This window comes from Aspergillus ochraceoroseus (assembly GCF_002846915.1).
Source record: "Aspergillus ochraceoroseus IBT 24754 chromosome Unknown P175scaffold_1, whole genome shotgun sequence".
Lineage (NCBI taxonomy): Eukaryota > Fungi > Ascomycota > Eurotiomycetes > Eurotiales > Aspergillaceae > Aspergillus > Aspergillus ochraceoroseus.
In genome coordinates, this window is record NW_024468476.1 from 2,321,712 (window position 1) to 2,340,918 (window position 19,207).

The 19,207-nt window shown below is 17.5% G+C and overlaps 1 protein-coding gene across 1 annotated transcript; it reads left to right on the top strand.

Annotated features, from left to right (window-relative positions):
• Positions 1 to 18,252: 18,252 nt before the first annotated feature.
• P175DRAFT_0428638 (uncharacterized protein) lies at positions 18,253 to 18,414 on the top strand (the record flags this gene model as incomplete). The annotated part of the gene is made up of 1 exon (XM_040893313.1): positions 18,253 to 18,414. A coding segment is annotated over one exon (162 nt), but the record flags the coding sequence as incomplete, so codon positions are not given.
• Between the last annotated feature and the right edge of the window lie 793 nt (positions 18,415 to 19,207).

Genomic DNA, 19,207 nt, shown 5'->3' on the forward strand with positions numbered 1-19,207 from the left:
ATACTAACTAACTATAAATATATTAGTCTATACTTAAGATACTAAGACTAACTTTATATATCTAATTATAATAAGATAAAAGCTAAAATACTAAGACTCTATTATAAAAATCCTGCTACTAGATATTCTAGAAGAACTAAGATATATAAATTAATATTATATAAATACTTCTAGCCTGGGATTTATAAGTATATTAATTAATAAATCTAGAATTATTATCTTTACTACTAAATTACCCCTTCCTAAAAAATAAAGTAAGAAGTATTAAGGCCTCTACTAATTCTTAAATATACCTAGCAAGATATAAGTATAGATTTTATTATATACTTACTATTAAGTAATAGCTATAATATTATCCTAATTATAATTAACTATTTAATAAAAATAAAGTACTTCCTTCCCTATATTAGGATAATTAATACTAAAGGGATAGCTAATCTATTTCTTAAGTATATCTAGAAGCTCTATAGTATTCTTAAAATAATTATATTAGATTATAAAGTTTAATTTATTACTATTTTCTAAAAATACCTAATATCCTACCTAAAAATTTATAACCTACTATTTACTACTTATTATTCTAAGATTAATAATTAAACTAAATATATTAATATTATTTTAAGATAATACTTGTAAGTATATATATTATACCTATAAAATAATTAGTTTAAATAATTACTAATAATTAAGTTTATTACTAACTTTATTTACTCTAAGTCTATAAGAGTATTACTATTTATAGCTAATTATAGATTTTATCTAATATTAGGGTTTAAACTAAGCTACTCTACTATCTACCTTATTAAGAAAGATACTAAGAAGTTTACTAATATTATATATAAGATTTATAAGTTTATTTATATTAAGATCTTATTTACTTAAGCCTATTATAAAGTATAAATTAATTATTAAAGATAACCTGCATATTACTATACTATAGGGCAAGAAGTCTAGCTAGATACTTATAATATCTAAATACTCCACCTATAAAAGAAGTTAGACTAGAAGAACTTTAAGCTATACTATATTAAGAAGATTATTAGTGTCACAGCGCGAAGCCATAGTACCTATCTAGTTAGATTCTGCCTTGACTATCCACCCTTATTCCTGTATTTAAGCCATATTATCCTTAATCCTATTATAGCTCTTCAAGCTATGTCCTGTCTATTATCTGATATTTATTATTCTATTATTCTATCTAGTTAACTTCTAGTTAATAAATATCTAAATCTAACTCTACTCCTTAATATTATATAGCTCCTCTTTACTAGAAGTTAATTACTACTATTATACCTACCTTACTACTTATATTACTTAAAGATATAAAAACCCTTCTATATAATATTCCTAATAAATTAAGATAGTATATTATTAAGATATACTAATTCTTTACTATTATTATAAAAAAATTCTATAAATTATTTATTTTATATTTTATTATTACTAATCTTTTTAACTATATTTAATAGAAAGATAGTATAATTAAGTACTAGAAAATATAAGTTAAAAAAACTTAATAAAAGCTATTTAAAGTACTTACTTAAAATAGTATATTTTCTTAATTATTATCTTTTTTTAAAAGAGATACTAATATTATTACCCTTTCTACTATTATTACTATTCTTACTATATTTATTCCTATTATCTAAATCTTTGAATAACTTCCTAACCCTAATAAATTTAATAATTAATAAAGTAATCTAAGATACTTTACTTCTTAAATCTACTAAAAAATAATTATAAATCTTAATTATTTTCTAACCCTAAATAATAAAATAGCTTATATAATTAATTATCTTAAAAAAATCTTATATACCTAAATCTTATTATATATTTAAGATAAAATTTATAAACTAAATAATTATATTAAAATTTTAGAAATCTTAAAGAAAACTTTTAGAAATCTAAATTTAAAAATTAATATTTATATTAATTTATTTTATATCTAATAAATTTATTATAAGTTTAATATTTTTTTTACTAAATTTTAATATCTTATATTAAAAGAGAATATAAATAAAGATATCTTATTTATAATTCTAGAATAAGCTATTAATTAAGAATTTTAAGAGATATTAATATACTTTAAGACTTTATTATAATATTATAATTTTATTAATTACCTATAAAATCTAAAAAATTACTATTACTATTATATAAATACTACTCTATCCCTATTTATAAAAAATTTCTAGCCTTCCTAACCTATCTTAAAGCTAACTTCTACTACCTAAATTCCTATAGTCCTTATTAATCCTATTATTACTACTACTCCTATTAAAAACCTAATAGACTTATTTATTACTTATTACCTTAATTATTAAATCTAATACCTGTATTACTACTATAGTAGTATTAATTATCTAGTAGGTAGCTATTTATATTCTAACTAAAGATTAACTAGCTATATCTTTATATCTACTACTAAACTAGACCTATACCCCTTATTAATTAGAACCCTGCCTGCTAAATACCTTATATCCCCTAAATTAGAAAATAGAGTATTCCTAACCTAAGCTATAATTAGGGATACCCCTGGTACTCTCTCTACCTATTAAAGGCTATAATAACTAGAATAATAGTAAAGAAGGAAAGTTACTAATCTAAATTAATAATCTTACTTATTAATCTAGAAACCTTTAATAAGACTCTATTAATCTTTACTATAATTAACTCTAGAGCTAAAAATAAATATTTTATAGATTATAATTAAATTATAGATAATTAATTAAAGATACTACTATTAAAGAATCTTATCTTATTAAGAAGATTTAATAATATTTTAGTAAAATCTAGTAATATTATTTATTTTATTTATTTAATCTAAAAAATCTATAATTATATTAAAAAAAATACTACTTTTCTTATAATCTAATTTATATACTTTTTTATTATTCTTAACTTATCTTAGTTAAAGATTTATAACCCCTAGATTAGATTTACTAATTATACTATTCTATTTAAAAGCTCTTATTATAAAAAATACTATAATATATTTTTAAAGCTTATAAAGATTTTAATATTATATAATATATTACTAAAAACTTCTTTTTAATACCTTAACTCCTACTCTAAATCTCTAAAGAACTAAAATATTACTAGAGTCTTAATTACTACCTATATCATATATGCCTGCTATGAATACTAGATATTTACTATTACTATTACTAATATTAAAGCTACTCTAAATCTTATTATTATTATTAAATCTAAGTTATAAGAGCAACTACTCCTTAAGTTTACTAAGTTCTATAATATATTCTTACTAAAAGAGGCTAAGTACCTATTACCCTACTAATCTAATAATTATAAGATTAAACTACTACCTAGAAAAACCCTATTTTTTAAGAGCTTATATAGCATATCCTAAGATAAACTAAAAGTTTTAAAGAAATAGATTAAAGAGAACTTAAGAAAAGATTTTATTTATTCTAGTTTTTTTCTTACTATATTCCCTATCCTATTTATAAAGAAACCTAAAGAAAGCTTATAATTCTATATAAACTACCAAGCCCTAAATATAATTATTATAAAAAATTATTACTTATTACTACTAATAAAAGAGATACTAAATAACTTAAAAGAAATAAGATATTTCTTAAAAATTAATATTATTTCTACTTTTAATAATCTATAAATTAAAAAAAGATAAGAATATCTTACTATCTTCTAAACTTAGTTAAGCCTATTTAAATTCTTAATAATACTATTTAGGCTTACTAGAGCCCTAGTATTATTCTAGAGATTTATTAATAAAATTTTATATAATTATCTAAATATCTTTTATATTATATATTTAAATAATATTCTAATTTATAGCTAAATCTATACTAAATATATTTATTATATTTAATAAATATTAGAATACCTATAAGTAATAAGATTTTATACTAAATTTAGTAAATATAAATTCTTTATATGCGAGATAAAGTTTCTAAAACTAATTATAGGTAAAGATAGCTTCTAAATAGATCCTAATAAAGTAAAAATAATTATTAAGTAGGAAATACTAACCTATTTAATTAATATTTAAATCTTTATTAGCTTTAGGAACTTTTACTACTAATTTATTTATAATTTTTTAAAAATTATTAGATTATTAATTAATCTAATTAAAAAAAATATTAACTTTAACTAGATATTTACTTATTAAGAAGTATTTAAATAATTAAAAGCTACTTTTATAAATACCCTAATATTAAAATCTTTTAACTAGTTAAAAAATATAATTCTAGAAATTAATATCTTTAATTATATATTTACTAGAATATTATTATAATATAATAATAAAAATATATTATATTTTATTATATTTTTTTTTAAGAAATATTCTATAATAGAATATAATTATAAGATTTATAATAAAGAATTATTAATTATTATTTATTATTTTAAAGAATAGTACTTTAAACTAGAAGGGACTTTATTACTTATAAAGATTATTATAGATTACTAGAATCTAGAATATTTTATATTAATTAAGCTATTAAATTATTAATAAGCCTGCTAGTCTAAATTTTTATTAAAATTTAACTTCTAAATATATTACTACTCTAGAAAGTTAGATACTAAGCCTAATATATTAATTAGGAAGTTAAAGAACCTACTTAAGAAGGGGAATAAATAATTTCTTTATTAGAGCTAGATTATTTTAAAATCTAAAAATTTACTACTTAAGACTATTATTAATCTAAGATTAAATACTAATAACTAATATTAAGTATACTTTACTAAATAACCTACTACTAATAAATTAATCTTCCTGCTACTAATATTATAACTACTATTTAATAGAGCTTATTTATAAGATAAGAAGCTCTAGTTTATTCTAAATATTCTAAAGAATAGTTTATTAAGATACCCTAATATTATACTAGCTAATTATAAATATATTAATCTATACCTAAGATATTAAGACTAACTTTATATATCTAATTATAATAAAATAAAAGCTAAAATATTAAGACTTTATTATAAAAATTTTATTATTAGATATTCTAGAAAAATTAAGATATATAAACTAATATTATATAAATATTTCTAGCCTAGGATTTATAAATATATTAATTAATAAATCTAGAATTATTATCTCTATTATTAAATTACCCCTTTCTAAGAAATAAAGTAAAAAATATTAAGATTTCTACTAATTCTTAAATATATCTAGTAAGATATAAGTATGGACTTTATTATATATTTATTATTAAGTAATAATTATAATATTATTCTAGTTATAATTAATTATTTAATAAAAATAAAGTACTTTCTCTCCTATACTAGAATAATTAATATTAAAAAAATAATTAATCTATATCTTAAGTATATCTAAAAACTCTATAATATCCCTAAAATAATTATATTAAATTATAGAGTCTAATTTATTACTATTTTTTAAAAATACTTAATATCCTATCTAAAGATTTATAACTTATTATCTATTACTTATTACTCTAAAATTAATAATTAAACTAAATATACTAATACTATCTTAGAATAATACTTATAAGTATATATATTATATTTATAAGATAATTAGTCTAAATAATTACTAATAATTAAATTTATTACTAACTTTATTTACTCTAAGTTTATAAGAATATTATTATTTATAGCTAACTATAGATTCTATCTAATATTAAGATTTAAATTAAGCTACCCTACTATTTATCTTACTAAGAAAGATACTAAGAAGTTTATTAATATTATATATAAAATTTATAAATTTATCTATATTAAGATTCTATTTACTTAAGCTTATTATAAAGTATAAGCTAATTATTAAAGGTAATCTATATATTACTATATTATAGGGTAAGAAGTCTAGCTAGATATCTATAATATCTAAATATTCTACCTATAGAAAAAATTAGACTAGAAGAATTTTAGACTATATTATATTAAAAGAATTATTAGCCTATATACTTATAAACTTAAATTACTTAAAAATATAAGAATTTATTCTATATTTAATATATTTTTACTCTACCCTACTATTAATAATTCTTTACTTAATTAATATCCTAATTTATTACTACTTATTAAAGTAGAAGGATTAGAAAAATAAGAAGTTAAGAAAGTCCTTAATTCTTAATAAGTTTATTAAGATTATAGCAAACCTAAGCTATAATATACTATTAAGTAAATTAGATATAATAAGCTAATTAAAGAGCCTACTAAGTATCTAGAGAATACCTACTAATTAATAAATAATTACTACCTCTATTATCCTAAGAAACCCTAGCTAATTCCTCCCTAGTCTTAATAAAGCTCAATCCTAAGAAGGGGAGTACTATTACAGTACAAAGCTATAGTACCTATCTAATTAAATTCTACTTTAACTATCTACTCTTATTCCTATATTTAAGCTATATTATTTTTAATCCTATTATAGCTCTTCAAGCTATGTTCTATCTATTACCTAATACCTACTATTCTGCTGTTCTGTCTGGTTAGCTCCTAGTCAATGAATATCTGAATCCAACTCTGCCCCCTGACAAAGAAGCTTTTAATAATATATTATATAATATTAAAATCTTTATAAACTTTAAAAGTATATTATAGTATTTCCTATAATAAAAGCTTTTAAATAAAATAGTATAATTAGTAAATTTAATCTAGAGATTATAAATTTTTAATTAAAATAAGTTAAAAATAATAAGAAAGTATATAAGTTAAATTATAAGAAAAGTAGTATTCTTTTTAGTATAGTTATAAATTCTTTAGGTTAAATAAATAAAATAAGTAATATTACTAGACTTTACTAGAATATTATTAAATCCTCTTAATAAAATAAGATTCTTTAATAGTAGTATCTCTAATTAATTATTTATAACCTAATTATAGTTTATAAAATATTTATCCTTAGCTCTAGAGTTAATTATAGTAAAGATTAATAGAGTCTTATTAAGGGTCTCTAGATTAATAAATAAGATTATTAATTTAGATTAGTAACTTTCTTTTTCTACTATTATTCTAGTTATTATAGTCTTTAATAGGTAGAGGGAGTACTAGGGGTATCCTTAATTATAACTTAAATTAAGGATACTTTATTTTCTAATTTAGGGAATATAGAGTATTTAGTAGGCAGGGTTCTAATTAATAGGGGGTATAGATCTAGTTTAGTAGTAGATATAGAGATATAGCTAGTTAGTCTTTAATTAGGGTGCAGGCAGCTACCTACTAGGTAGTTAGTATTACTATAGTAGTAATACAGGTATTAGGTTTAATAATTAAGGTAATAAGTAATAGATAGATTTATTAGGTCTTTAGTAGGAGTAATAATAATAACAGGATTAATAGGGATTATAGGAATTTAGGTAATAAGAATTAACTTTAAAATAAGTTAAAGAGACTAAGAATTCTTTATAAATAAGGGTAGAGTAATACTTATATAATAATAATAATAATTTTTTAAATTTTATAGATAATTAATAAAGTTATAATATTATAATAAGATTTTAAAATATATTAATATTTTTTAAAGTTCTTAACTAATAGCTTATTTTAAAATTATAAATAAGATATCTTTATTTATATTTCCTTCTAATATAAGGTATTAAAATTTAGTAAAAAAGATATTAAACTTATAATAAATTTATTAAAAGTAAAATAAATTAATATAAGTATTAATTTCTAAATTTAGATTTTTAAAAATTTTCTCTAGAATTTTTAAAATCTTAATATAATTACTTAATTTATAGATTTTATCTTAGATATATAATAAGATTTAAATATATAAGATTTCTTTAAGATAACTAATTATATAAGTTATTCTATTATTTAGGGTTAAGAAATAGTCAAGATTTATAATTATTTTTTAGTAGATTTAAGAAGTAAAGTATCTTAAATTACTTTATTAGTTATTAAATTTATTAGGATTAGGAAGTTATTTAAAGGTTTAAATAATAAAAATAAATATAATAAGAATAGTAATAATAATAAAAAAAGTAGTAATATTAATATTTCTTTTAAAAAAAAATAGTAATTAAAAAAGCATGCTATTCTAAGCAAGTACTTTAAATAACTTTTATTAGATTTTTTTAACTTATATTTTCTAGTACTTAATTATACTATTTTTCTATTAAATATAGTTAAGAAAATTAGTAATAATAAAGTATAAAATAAATAATTTATAAAATTCTTCTATAGTAATAATAGAGAACTAGTATATCTTAGTAATATATTATCTTAATTTATCAAGAATATTATATAGGAGGGTTTTTATATTTTTAAGTAATATAGGTAGCAAGGCAGGCATGATAGTAGTAATTAACTTCTAGTAAAGAGGAGCTATATAATATCAGGGGGTAGAATTAGATTTAGATATTTATTAACTAGAAGCTAACTAGATAGAATAGTAGAATAGTAAGTATTAGGTAATAGATAGGACATAGCTTGAAGAGCTATAATAGGATCAAGGATAATATAGCTTAAATATAGGAATAAGGGCAGATAGTCAAGGCAGAATCTAACTAGATAGGTACTACGGCTTCGCACCATGACATTATATCTAATCTACTTAATAATATATTATAACTTAAGTTTACTATAGTTTTAATAAATTTATTAAGAATTAAGAATTTCCTTAATTTCTTATTTTTCTAATCCTTCTACTTTAATAGGTAGTAGTAAATTAGGATATTAACTAGATAGAGAATTATTAGTAATAAGATAGAGTAAAAATATATTAAATATAGAATAGATTCTTATATTTTTAAGTAATTTAAATTTATAAATATATAAGCTAATAATTCTCTTAATATAATATAGCCTAAAATTCTTTTAGTCTAATTTTTTTTATAAGTAAAGTATTTAGATATTATAGGTATCTAGCTAGACTTCTTATCCTATAATATAATAATATATAGGTTATCTTTAGTAATTAACTTATACTTTATAATAGGCTTAAGTAAATAAGATCTTAATATAGATAAATTTATAAATCTTATATATAATATTAGTAAATTTCTTAGTATCTTTCTTAATAAAGTAGATAGTAAAATAGCTTAGTTTAAATCTTAATATTAGGTAGAATCTATAATTAGCTATAAATAGTAATACTCTTATAGACTTAGAATAAATAAAGTTAGTAATAAACTTAATTATTAATAATTATTTAAATTAATTATTTTATAAATATAATATATATATTTATAAGTATTATTCTAAAATAGTATTAATATATTTAATTTAGTTATTAATCTTAGAGTAATAAATAATAAATAATAAGTTATAAATCTTTAAATAAGATATTAGATATTTCTAGAAAGTAATAATAAATTAGACTTTATAATCTAATATAATTATTTTAGGGATACTATAAAACTTCTAGATATATTTAAGATATAGATTAATTATTTTTTTAGTATTAATTATTCTAGTATAAGGAAGGAAGTACTTTATCTTTATTAAATAATTAATTATAATTAGGATAGTATTATAATTATTACTTAATAATAAATATATAATAAAATCTATACTTATATCTTACTAGGTATATTTAAAAATTAATAAAAGCTTTAATACTTCTTACTTTATTTCTTAGAAAGAAATAATTTAATAATAAAAATAATAATTTTAGATTTATTAATTAATATACTTATAAATCTTAGACTAGAAATATTTATATAATATTAGTTTATATATCTTAGTTTTTCTAGAATATCTAGTAATAGGGTTTTTATAATAAAATTTTAGTATTTTAGCTTTTATCTTATTATAATTAAATATATAAAGTTAGTCTTAATATTTTAAATATAAACTAGTATATTTATAATTAACTAGTATAATATTAGGATATCTTAATAAACTATCTTTTAGAATATTTAAAATAGACTAGAGCTTCTTATCTTATAAATAAACTTTATTAAATAGTAATTATAGTATTAGTAGTAGGAAAATTAATTTATTAGTAGTAGGTTATTTAGTAAAATATACTTAATATTAACTATTAATATTTAATCTTAAATTAGTAGTAATCTTAGGTAGCAGGTTTTTAAATTTTAGAATAGTCTAGCTCTAGTAAAGGAATTATTTATTCCCCTTCTTAAGTAGGTTCTTTAATCTCTTAATTAATATATTAAGCTTAATACCTAACTTTCTAGAATAATAATATATTTAGAAATTAAATCTTAATAGAAATTTAAACTAGTAGGCTTATTAATAATTTAATAGCTTAATTAATATAAAATACTCTAGATTCTAGTAATCTATAATAATCTTTATAAGTAATAAAGTCCCTTTTAATTTAAGATATTATTCTTTAAAGTAATAAATAATAATTAATAATTTTTTATTATAAATCTTATAATTATATTTTATTATAAAATATTTCTTAGAAAAAAATATAATAAGATATAATATATCTTTATTATTATATTATAATAATACTTTAATAAATATATAATTAAAGATATTAATTTCTAGAATTATATTTTTTAATTAATTAAAAAATTTTAATATTAGAATATTTATAAAAATAACTTTTATTTATTTAAATATTTCTTAATAAATAAGTATCTAGTTAAAGTTAATATTTTTCTTAATTAAGTTAACTAATAGTCTAATAATTTTTAAAAAATTATAAATAAATTAGTAGTAAAAGTTTCTAAAGCTAATAAAGGCTTAAATATTAGTTAGATAGGTTAGTATTTCTTACTTAATAATTATTTTTATTTTATTAAAGTCTATTTAGAAGCTATTTCTATCTATAATTAATCTTAGGAACTTTATCTTATATATAAAGAATTTATATTTACTAAATTTAGTATAAAGTCCTATTACTTATAAGTATTTTAATATTTATTAGATATAATAAGTATATTTAATATAGATTTAGCTATAAATTAAAATATTATTTAAATATATAATATAAAAAATATCTAGATAATTATATAAGACTTTATTAATAAATCTTTAAAATAATATTAGGATTCTAGTAAGCTTAAATAATATTATTAAGAATTTAAATAAGTTTAATTAAGTTTAAAAAATAATAAGATATTCTTATCCTTTCTTAATCTATAGATTATTAAAAGTAAAAATAATATTAATTTTTAAGAAATATCTTATTTCTTTTAGATTATTTAATATCTCTTTTATTAGTAATAATAAATAATAATTTTTTATAATAATTATATTTAGGACTTAATAATCTATATAAAATTACAGGCCTTCTTTAAGTTTTTTTATAAATAGAATAAAAAATATAGTAAGAAAAAAACTAGAATAAATAAAATCTTTCTTTAGATTTTCTTTAATCTATTTTTTTAGAACTTTTAATTTATCTTAAGATATACTATATAAACTCTTAAAAAATAGGATTTTTTTAAGTAATAATTTAATCTTATAATTATTAGATTAATAGGATAGTAGATACTTAGCCTCCTTTAGTAAGAATATATTATAGAACTTAGTAAACTTAAGGGATAGTTATTCTTATAATTTAGATTTAATAATAATAATAGAATTTAAAGTAGCTTTAATATTAGTAATAATAATAGTAAATATCTAGTATCTATAGCAGGTATATATAATATAAGTAGTAATTAAGATTCTAGTAATATCTTAGTTCTTTAGAGATTTAGAATAGGAATTAAGATATTAAAAAAAAATTTTTAATAATATATTATATAATATTAAAATTTTTATAAATTTTAGAAATATATTATAATATTTCTTATAATAAGGGCTTTTAAATAAAATAATATAATTAATAAATTTAATCTAGAGATTATAAGTTTTTAACTAAAATAAATTAAAAATAATAAAAAAATATATAAATTAAGTTATAAAAAAAGTAATATTTTTTTTAATATAATTATAAATTTTTTAAATTAAATAAATAAAATAAATAATATAACTAGATTTTATTAAAGTATTATTAAATCCTCTTAATAAGATAAGATTCTTTAATAATAGTATCTTTAATTAATTATCTATAATTTAATTATAATCTATAAAATATTTATTTTTAATTCTAGAATTAATTATAGTAAAAATTAGTAGAGTTTTATTAGAAATTTCTAAGTTAATAGATAGAATTATTAGTTTAAATTAGTAATTTTCTTTCTCTATTATTATTCTAGCTATCACAGCCTTTAATAGATAGAAAGAGTATTAGAGGTATTCCTAATTATAATTTAGATTAGGAATACTTTATTTTCTAATTTAGGGGATATAGAGTATTTAGCAGGCAGGATTCTAGTTAATAAAGAGTATAAGTCTAGTTTAGTAATAAATATAGAGATATAGCTAGTTAGTCTTTAGTTAAGATATAAGTAGCTATCTACTAGATAGTTAGTACTGCTATAGTAATAATATAGGTATTAGGTTTAATAATTAAGGTAATAGATAATAGATAGATCTATTAGGTCTTTAGTAGGAGTAGTAGTAATAACAGGATTAATAGGGACTATAAGAATTTAGGTAGTAGGAGTTAGTTTTAAAATAGGTTAGGAAAGTTAGGAATTCTTTATAGATAAAGATAGAGTAATACTTATATAATAATAGTAATAATTTTCTAGATTTTATAAGTAATTAGTAAAATTATAATATTATAATAAAGTCTTAAAATATATTAATATTTCTTAAAATTCTTAATTAATAGCTTATTCTAGAATTATAGATAAGATATTTTTATTTATATTTTTTTTTAATATAAGGTATTAGAATTTAATAAAAAAAATATTAAATTTATAGTAAGTTTATTAGAGATAAAATAAATTAATATAAGTATTAATTTTTAAATTTAGATTTTTAAAAGCTTTCTCTAGAATTTTTAAAATCTTAATATAATTATTTAATTTATAAATTCTATCTTAAATATATAGTAAGATTTAAATATATAAGATTTTTTTAAAGTAACTAGTTATATAAGCTATTTTATTATTTAGAGTTAGGAAATAATTAAGATTTATAATTATTTTTTAGTAAATTTAAGAAATAAAGTATCTTAAGTTATTTTATTAATTATTAAATTTATTAGGGTTAGAAAGTTATTTAAAAATTTAAATAATAAAAATAAATATAGTAAAAATAATAATAATAGTAAGAAGAATAGTAATATTAATATCTTTTTTAAAAAGAAATAATAATTAAAAAAGTATATTATTTTAAGTAAATATTTTAAATAACTCTTATTAAATTTCTTTAACTTATATCTTCTAGTACTTAATTATACTATCTTTTTATTAAATATAATTAAGAAGGTTAGTAATAATAGAGTATAAGATAGATAATTTATAAAAATTTTTTATAGTAATAGTAGAGAATTAATATATTTTAATAATATATTATCTTAATTTATTAGAAGTATTATATAAGAGGGTTTTTATACTTTTAGGTAGTATAGGTAGTAAGGTAGGTATAATAGTAATAATTAATTTTTAATAGAGAGGAGCTATATAATATTAGAGGGTAGAATTAGATTTAGATATTTATTAACTAGGAGTTAACTAGATAAAATAATAGAATAGTAAGTATTAGGTAATAGATAGGATATAGCTTGAAGAGCTATAATAGGATTAAGGATAACATGGCTTAAATATAGGAATAAGGGTGGATAGTTAAGGCAGAATCTAACTAGATAGGTACTACGGCTTCGCACTGTGACAACTATCATCTAATTTAAATTAAATTATTACTTTTCCATGATCTTGGGGATATACTATCTTGCTATTAGAGATAATAAAACTATAATTCTTGAAGCTATTTAGATCTTTAATTAGGTTGTTAAAGAGATCCTGATTATTGTATATTATATAGCCTACTCTAGAGTCATATAGCTACCTATTCCTGAAGGTAGTTAATATTAAAGCTATTAGTATATTAACTCTAGATAGTATGAAATTATTAGTATCTAGAATAGTATTAGCTTATATAGCTAGAGTAATAGCTTGGTTTTAGATTAAATTATTCCTATTTTTTAACTTATATAGCTTAAAGTACTAAAGTATTAAAGTTAGTCTCTATTCTTCCTTTTACTTATTAATTACTAAATATAGATAATTCTTAGTATTATATTTTTCCTTCTTATAAAATAAATATAGTATTCTAGGTTTTTTAAATTACTTTAATTAATAATTAATATAGCTAATAACTATTATATTCTATAATAATATATATTTCTTGTCACGGCGCGAAGCTGTAGTACCTATCTAGTTAGATTCTGCCTTAACTATCCACCCTTATTCCTATATTTAAACCATATTATTCTTAATCCTGTTATAGCTCTTTAAGCTATATCCTATCTATTACCTAATACTTACTATTCTATTATTCTATCTAGTTAGCTTCTAGTTAATAAATATCTAAATCTAATTTTATCTTCTAATATTATGTAGCTCCTCTCTACTAGGAGTTAATTACTACTATTATACCTATTTTATTATTTATACTACCTAAAGATATAGAAACCCTCCTATATAATACCCCTAATAAATTAAAATAATATATTACTAAAATATACTAGTTCTCTACTACTACTATAAAAGAATTTTATAAATTATCTATTCTATACTTTATTATTACTAATCTTCTTAACTATATTTAATAAAAAGATAGTATAATTAAGTACTAAAAGATATAAACTAAAGAAACCTAATAGAAGTTATTTAAAATATTTATTTAAAATAATATACTTTTTTAATTATTATCTTTTTCTAAAAGAAATACTAATATTACTATTCTTCTTACTACTACTATTATTCTTACTATATCTATTTTTACTATCTAAATCTCTAAATAACTTCCTAACCTTAATAAGTTTAATAGCTAATAAAATAATTTAAGATACTTTACTTCTTAAATCTACTAGAAAATAATTATAAATCTTAATTATTTTCTAACCCTAAATAATAAAATAATTTATATAACTAGTTATCTTAAAAAAACCTTATATACCTAAATCTTATTATATATTTAAGATAAAATCTATAAATTAAATAATTATATTAAGATTTTAAAAATTTTAAAGAAAGCTTTTAAAAACCTAAATCTAGAAATTAATATTTATACTAATTTATTTTACCTTTAATAAATTTATTATAAATTTAATATTTTTTTTACTAAATTCTAATATTTTATATTAGAAAGGAATATAAATAAAAATATCTTACCTATAATTCTAGAATAGGCTATTAGCTAAGAATTTTAAGAAATATTAATATATTTTAAGACCTTATTATAATACTATAACTTTACTAATTACCTATAAAATCTAGAAAATTACTATTATTATTATATAAGTACTACCCTACCTCTATTTATAAAGAATTCCTAGCCTCCCTAATTTATCTTAAAGCTAACTCTTACTACCTAAATTCTTATAGTTCTTATTAATCCTATTATTACTACTACTCTTACTAAAGATCTAATAGATTTATTTATTATTTATTACCTTAATTATTAAACCTAATACTTATATTACTACTATAGTAGTACTAATTATCTAGTAAGTAGCTACTTATATCCTAATTAAAGACTAACTAGCCATATCTCTATATCTACTACTAAACTAGATCTATACCCCTTATTAACTAGAACCCTACCTATTAAACACCCTGTATTCCTTGAATTAGAAAATAAAATATTCCTAATCTAAGCTATAATTAGGGATACCTCTAGTACTCCCTCTACTTATTAAAGGCTGTAATAACTAGAATAATAGTAAAGGAGGAAAATTACTAATCTAAATTAATAATCCTGCCTATTAACCTAGAAATCTCTAATAAGACTCTACTAATCTTTATTATAATTAACTCTAGAGCTAAGAGTAAATATTTTATAGATTATAATTAGACTATAAATAACTAACTAGAAATATTACTATTAAGAAATCCTATTTTATTAAAAAGATTTAATAATACTCTAATAAAGTCTAGTAATATTACTTATTTTATTTATTTAATTTAAAAAATTTATAATTATATTAAAAAAAATATTATTTTTCTTATAATCTAACTTATATACTTTCCTATTATTCTTAACTTACTTTAATTAAAAACTTATAATCTCTAAATTAGATTTACTAATTATATTATTTTATTTAAAAATTTTTATTATAAGAAATACTATAATATACTTCTAAAGTTTATAAAGATTTTAATATTATATAATATATTACTAAAAGCTTCTCCTTAATACCTTAATTCCTGTCCTAAATCTTTAAAGAATTAAGATATTACTAGAATCTTAATTACTGCCTATACTATATATACCTGCTATAGATATTAGATATTTACTATTATTATTATTAATATTAAAGTTACTTTAAACCCTATTACTATTATTAAATCTAAGTTATAAGAGTAATTACTTTTTAAATTTACTAAGTTCTATAATATATTCTTACTAAAGGAGGCTAAGTACTTACTATCCTACTAACTTAATAATTATAAGATTAAACTACTATCTAGAAAAATCCTATCTTTTAAGAGCTTATATAGTATATCTTAAGATAAACTAAAAGTTTTAAAAAAATAGATTAAAAAGAATTTAAAGAAAGATTTTATTTACTCTAGTTTCTCTTTTATTATATCTCCTATCTTATTTATAAAGAAATCTAGAGAAGGCCTATAATTTTATATAGATTATTAAGCCCTAAATATAATTATTATAAAAGATTATTACTTATTACTACTAATAAAAAAGATATTAAATAACTTAAAAAAAATAAAATATTTCTTAAAAATTAATATTATTTTTACTTTTAATAATCTATAAATTAAGAAAGAATAAAAATACCTTACTATTTTCTAAACTTAGTTAGGCCTATTTAAATCCTTAATAATATTATTTAGGCTTACTAGAGCCCTAATATTATTTTAGAGATTTATTAATAAAGTCCTATATAATTATTTAGATATTTTTTATATTATATATTTAAATAATATTCTAATTTATAACTAAATTTATACTAAATATACTTATTATATTTAATAAGTATTAGAATACTTATAAGTAATAGGACTTTATACTAAATTTAATAAATATAAATTTTTTATGCATGAGATAAAGTTCCTAGAATTAATTATAGGTAAAAATAGCTTCTAAATAGATCCTAATAAAGTAAAAATAATTACTAAGTAAGAAATACTAATCTATCTAACTAATATTTAAGCCTTTATTAGCTTTAGGAACTTTTACTACTAATTTATCTATAATTTTTTAAAAATTATTAGATTATTAGTTAATTTAATTAAAAAAAATATTAACTTTAACTAAATATTTACTTACTAAGAAATATTTAAATAATTAAAAATTATTTTTATAAATATTCTAATACTAAAATCTTTTAACTAGTTAAAAAATATAATTCTAGAAATTAATATCTTTAATTATATATTTACTAGAATATTATTATAATATAATAATAAAGATATATTATATCTTATTATATTTTTTTTTAAGAAATATTCTATAATAAAATATAATTATAAGATTTATAATAAAGAATTATTAGTTATTATTTATTACTTTAAAAAATAATACCCTAAATTAAAAAGGACTTTATTACCTATAAAGATTATTATAGATTATTAGAATCTAGAGTATTTTATATTAATTAAGTTACTAAATTATTAATAAGTTTACTAGTCTAAATTTTTATTAAAATTTAACTTTTAAATATATTACTATCCCAGGAAATTAGATACTAAGCCTGATATATTAATTAGAAGGTTAGAGAACTTACTTAAGAAAGGGGATAAATAATTCCTTTACTAAAGCTAGACTATCTTAAAATCTGAAAACCTGCTGCCTAAGATTACTACTAATCTAAGACTAAATATTAATAGCTAATACTAAGTATACTTTACTAAATAACCTATTATTAATAAATTAATCTCCCTGTTATTAATATTATAATTACTATTTAATAAAGCTTATTTATAAGATAAGAAGCTCTAGTCTATTCTAAATATTCTAAAGAATAGTCTACTAAGATATTCTAATATTATACTAACTAACTATAAATATATTAATTTATACTTAAGATATTAAGACTAACTTTATATATTTAATTATAATAAGATAAAAGTTAAAATATTAAGACTTTATTATAAAAATTCTATTATTAAATATTTTAGAAAAACTAAAATATATAAATTAATATTATATAAATATTTCTAGTCTAGGATTTATAAATATATTAATTAATAAGTCTAGAATTATTATTTTTATTACTAAATTATTCCTTCTTAAGAAGTAAAGTAAGGAGTATTAAAGTCTTTACTAATTTTTAAACATGCCTAGCAAGATATAAGTATAGACTTTATTATATACTTACTATTAAATAATAATTATAATATTATTCTAGTTATAATTAATTATTTAATAAAGATAAAGTACTTCCTTTCCTATATTAAGATAATTAATATTAAAGGAGTAGCTAATCTATATCTTAAGTATATTTAGAAGCTTTATAATATCCCTAAAATAATTATATTAGATTATAAAGTCTAGTTTATTACTACTTTCTAGAAATATCTAATATCCTATCTAAAAATCTATAATCTATTATTTACTACTTATTACTTTAAGATTAATAACTAAATTAAATATATTAATACTATCTTAGAATAATACTTATAAGTATATATATTATACTTATAAAATAATTAATTTAAATAATTATTAATAATTAAATTTATTACTAACTTTATTTACTCTAAATTTATAAGAGTATTACTATTTATAGCTAATTATAGATTTTACCTAATATTAGAATTTAAATTAAGCTATCTTACTATTTATCCTACTAAAAAAGATACTAAGAAATTTACTAATATTATATATAAGATTTATAAGTTTATTTATACTAAAATCCTATCTACTTAAGCCTATTATAAAGTATAAGCTAATTACTAAAGGTAACCTATATATTACTATATTATAGAATAAGAAGTCTAGCTAGATACCTATAATATTTAAATACTCTACTTATAGAAGAAGTTAGATTAGAAGAATTTTAGACTATACTATATTAAGAAAATTATTAGCCTATATACTTATAAACTTAAATTATTTAAAAATATAAGAATCTATCTTATATTTAATATATTTTTACTCTATCCTACTACTAATAATCCTCTACCTAATTAATACCTTAATCTACTACTATCTATTAAAGTAGAAAAATTAAAAGAATAGAAAGTTAAGGAAGTTCTTAATTCTTAATAAATTTATTAAAGCTATAGTAAACCTAAAC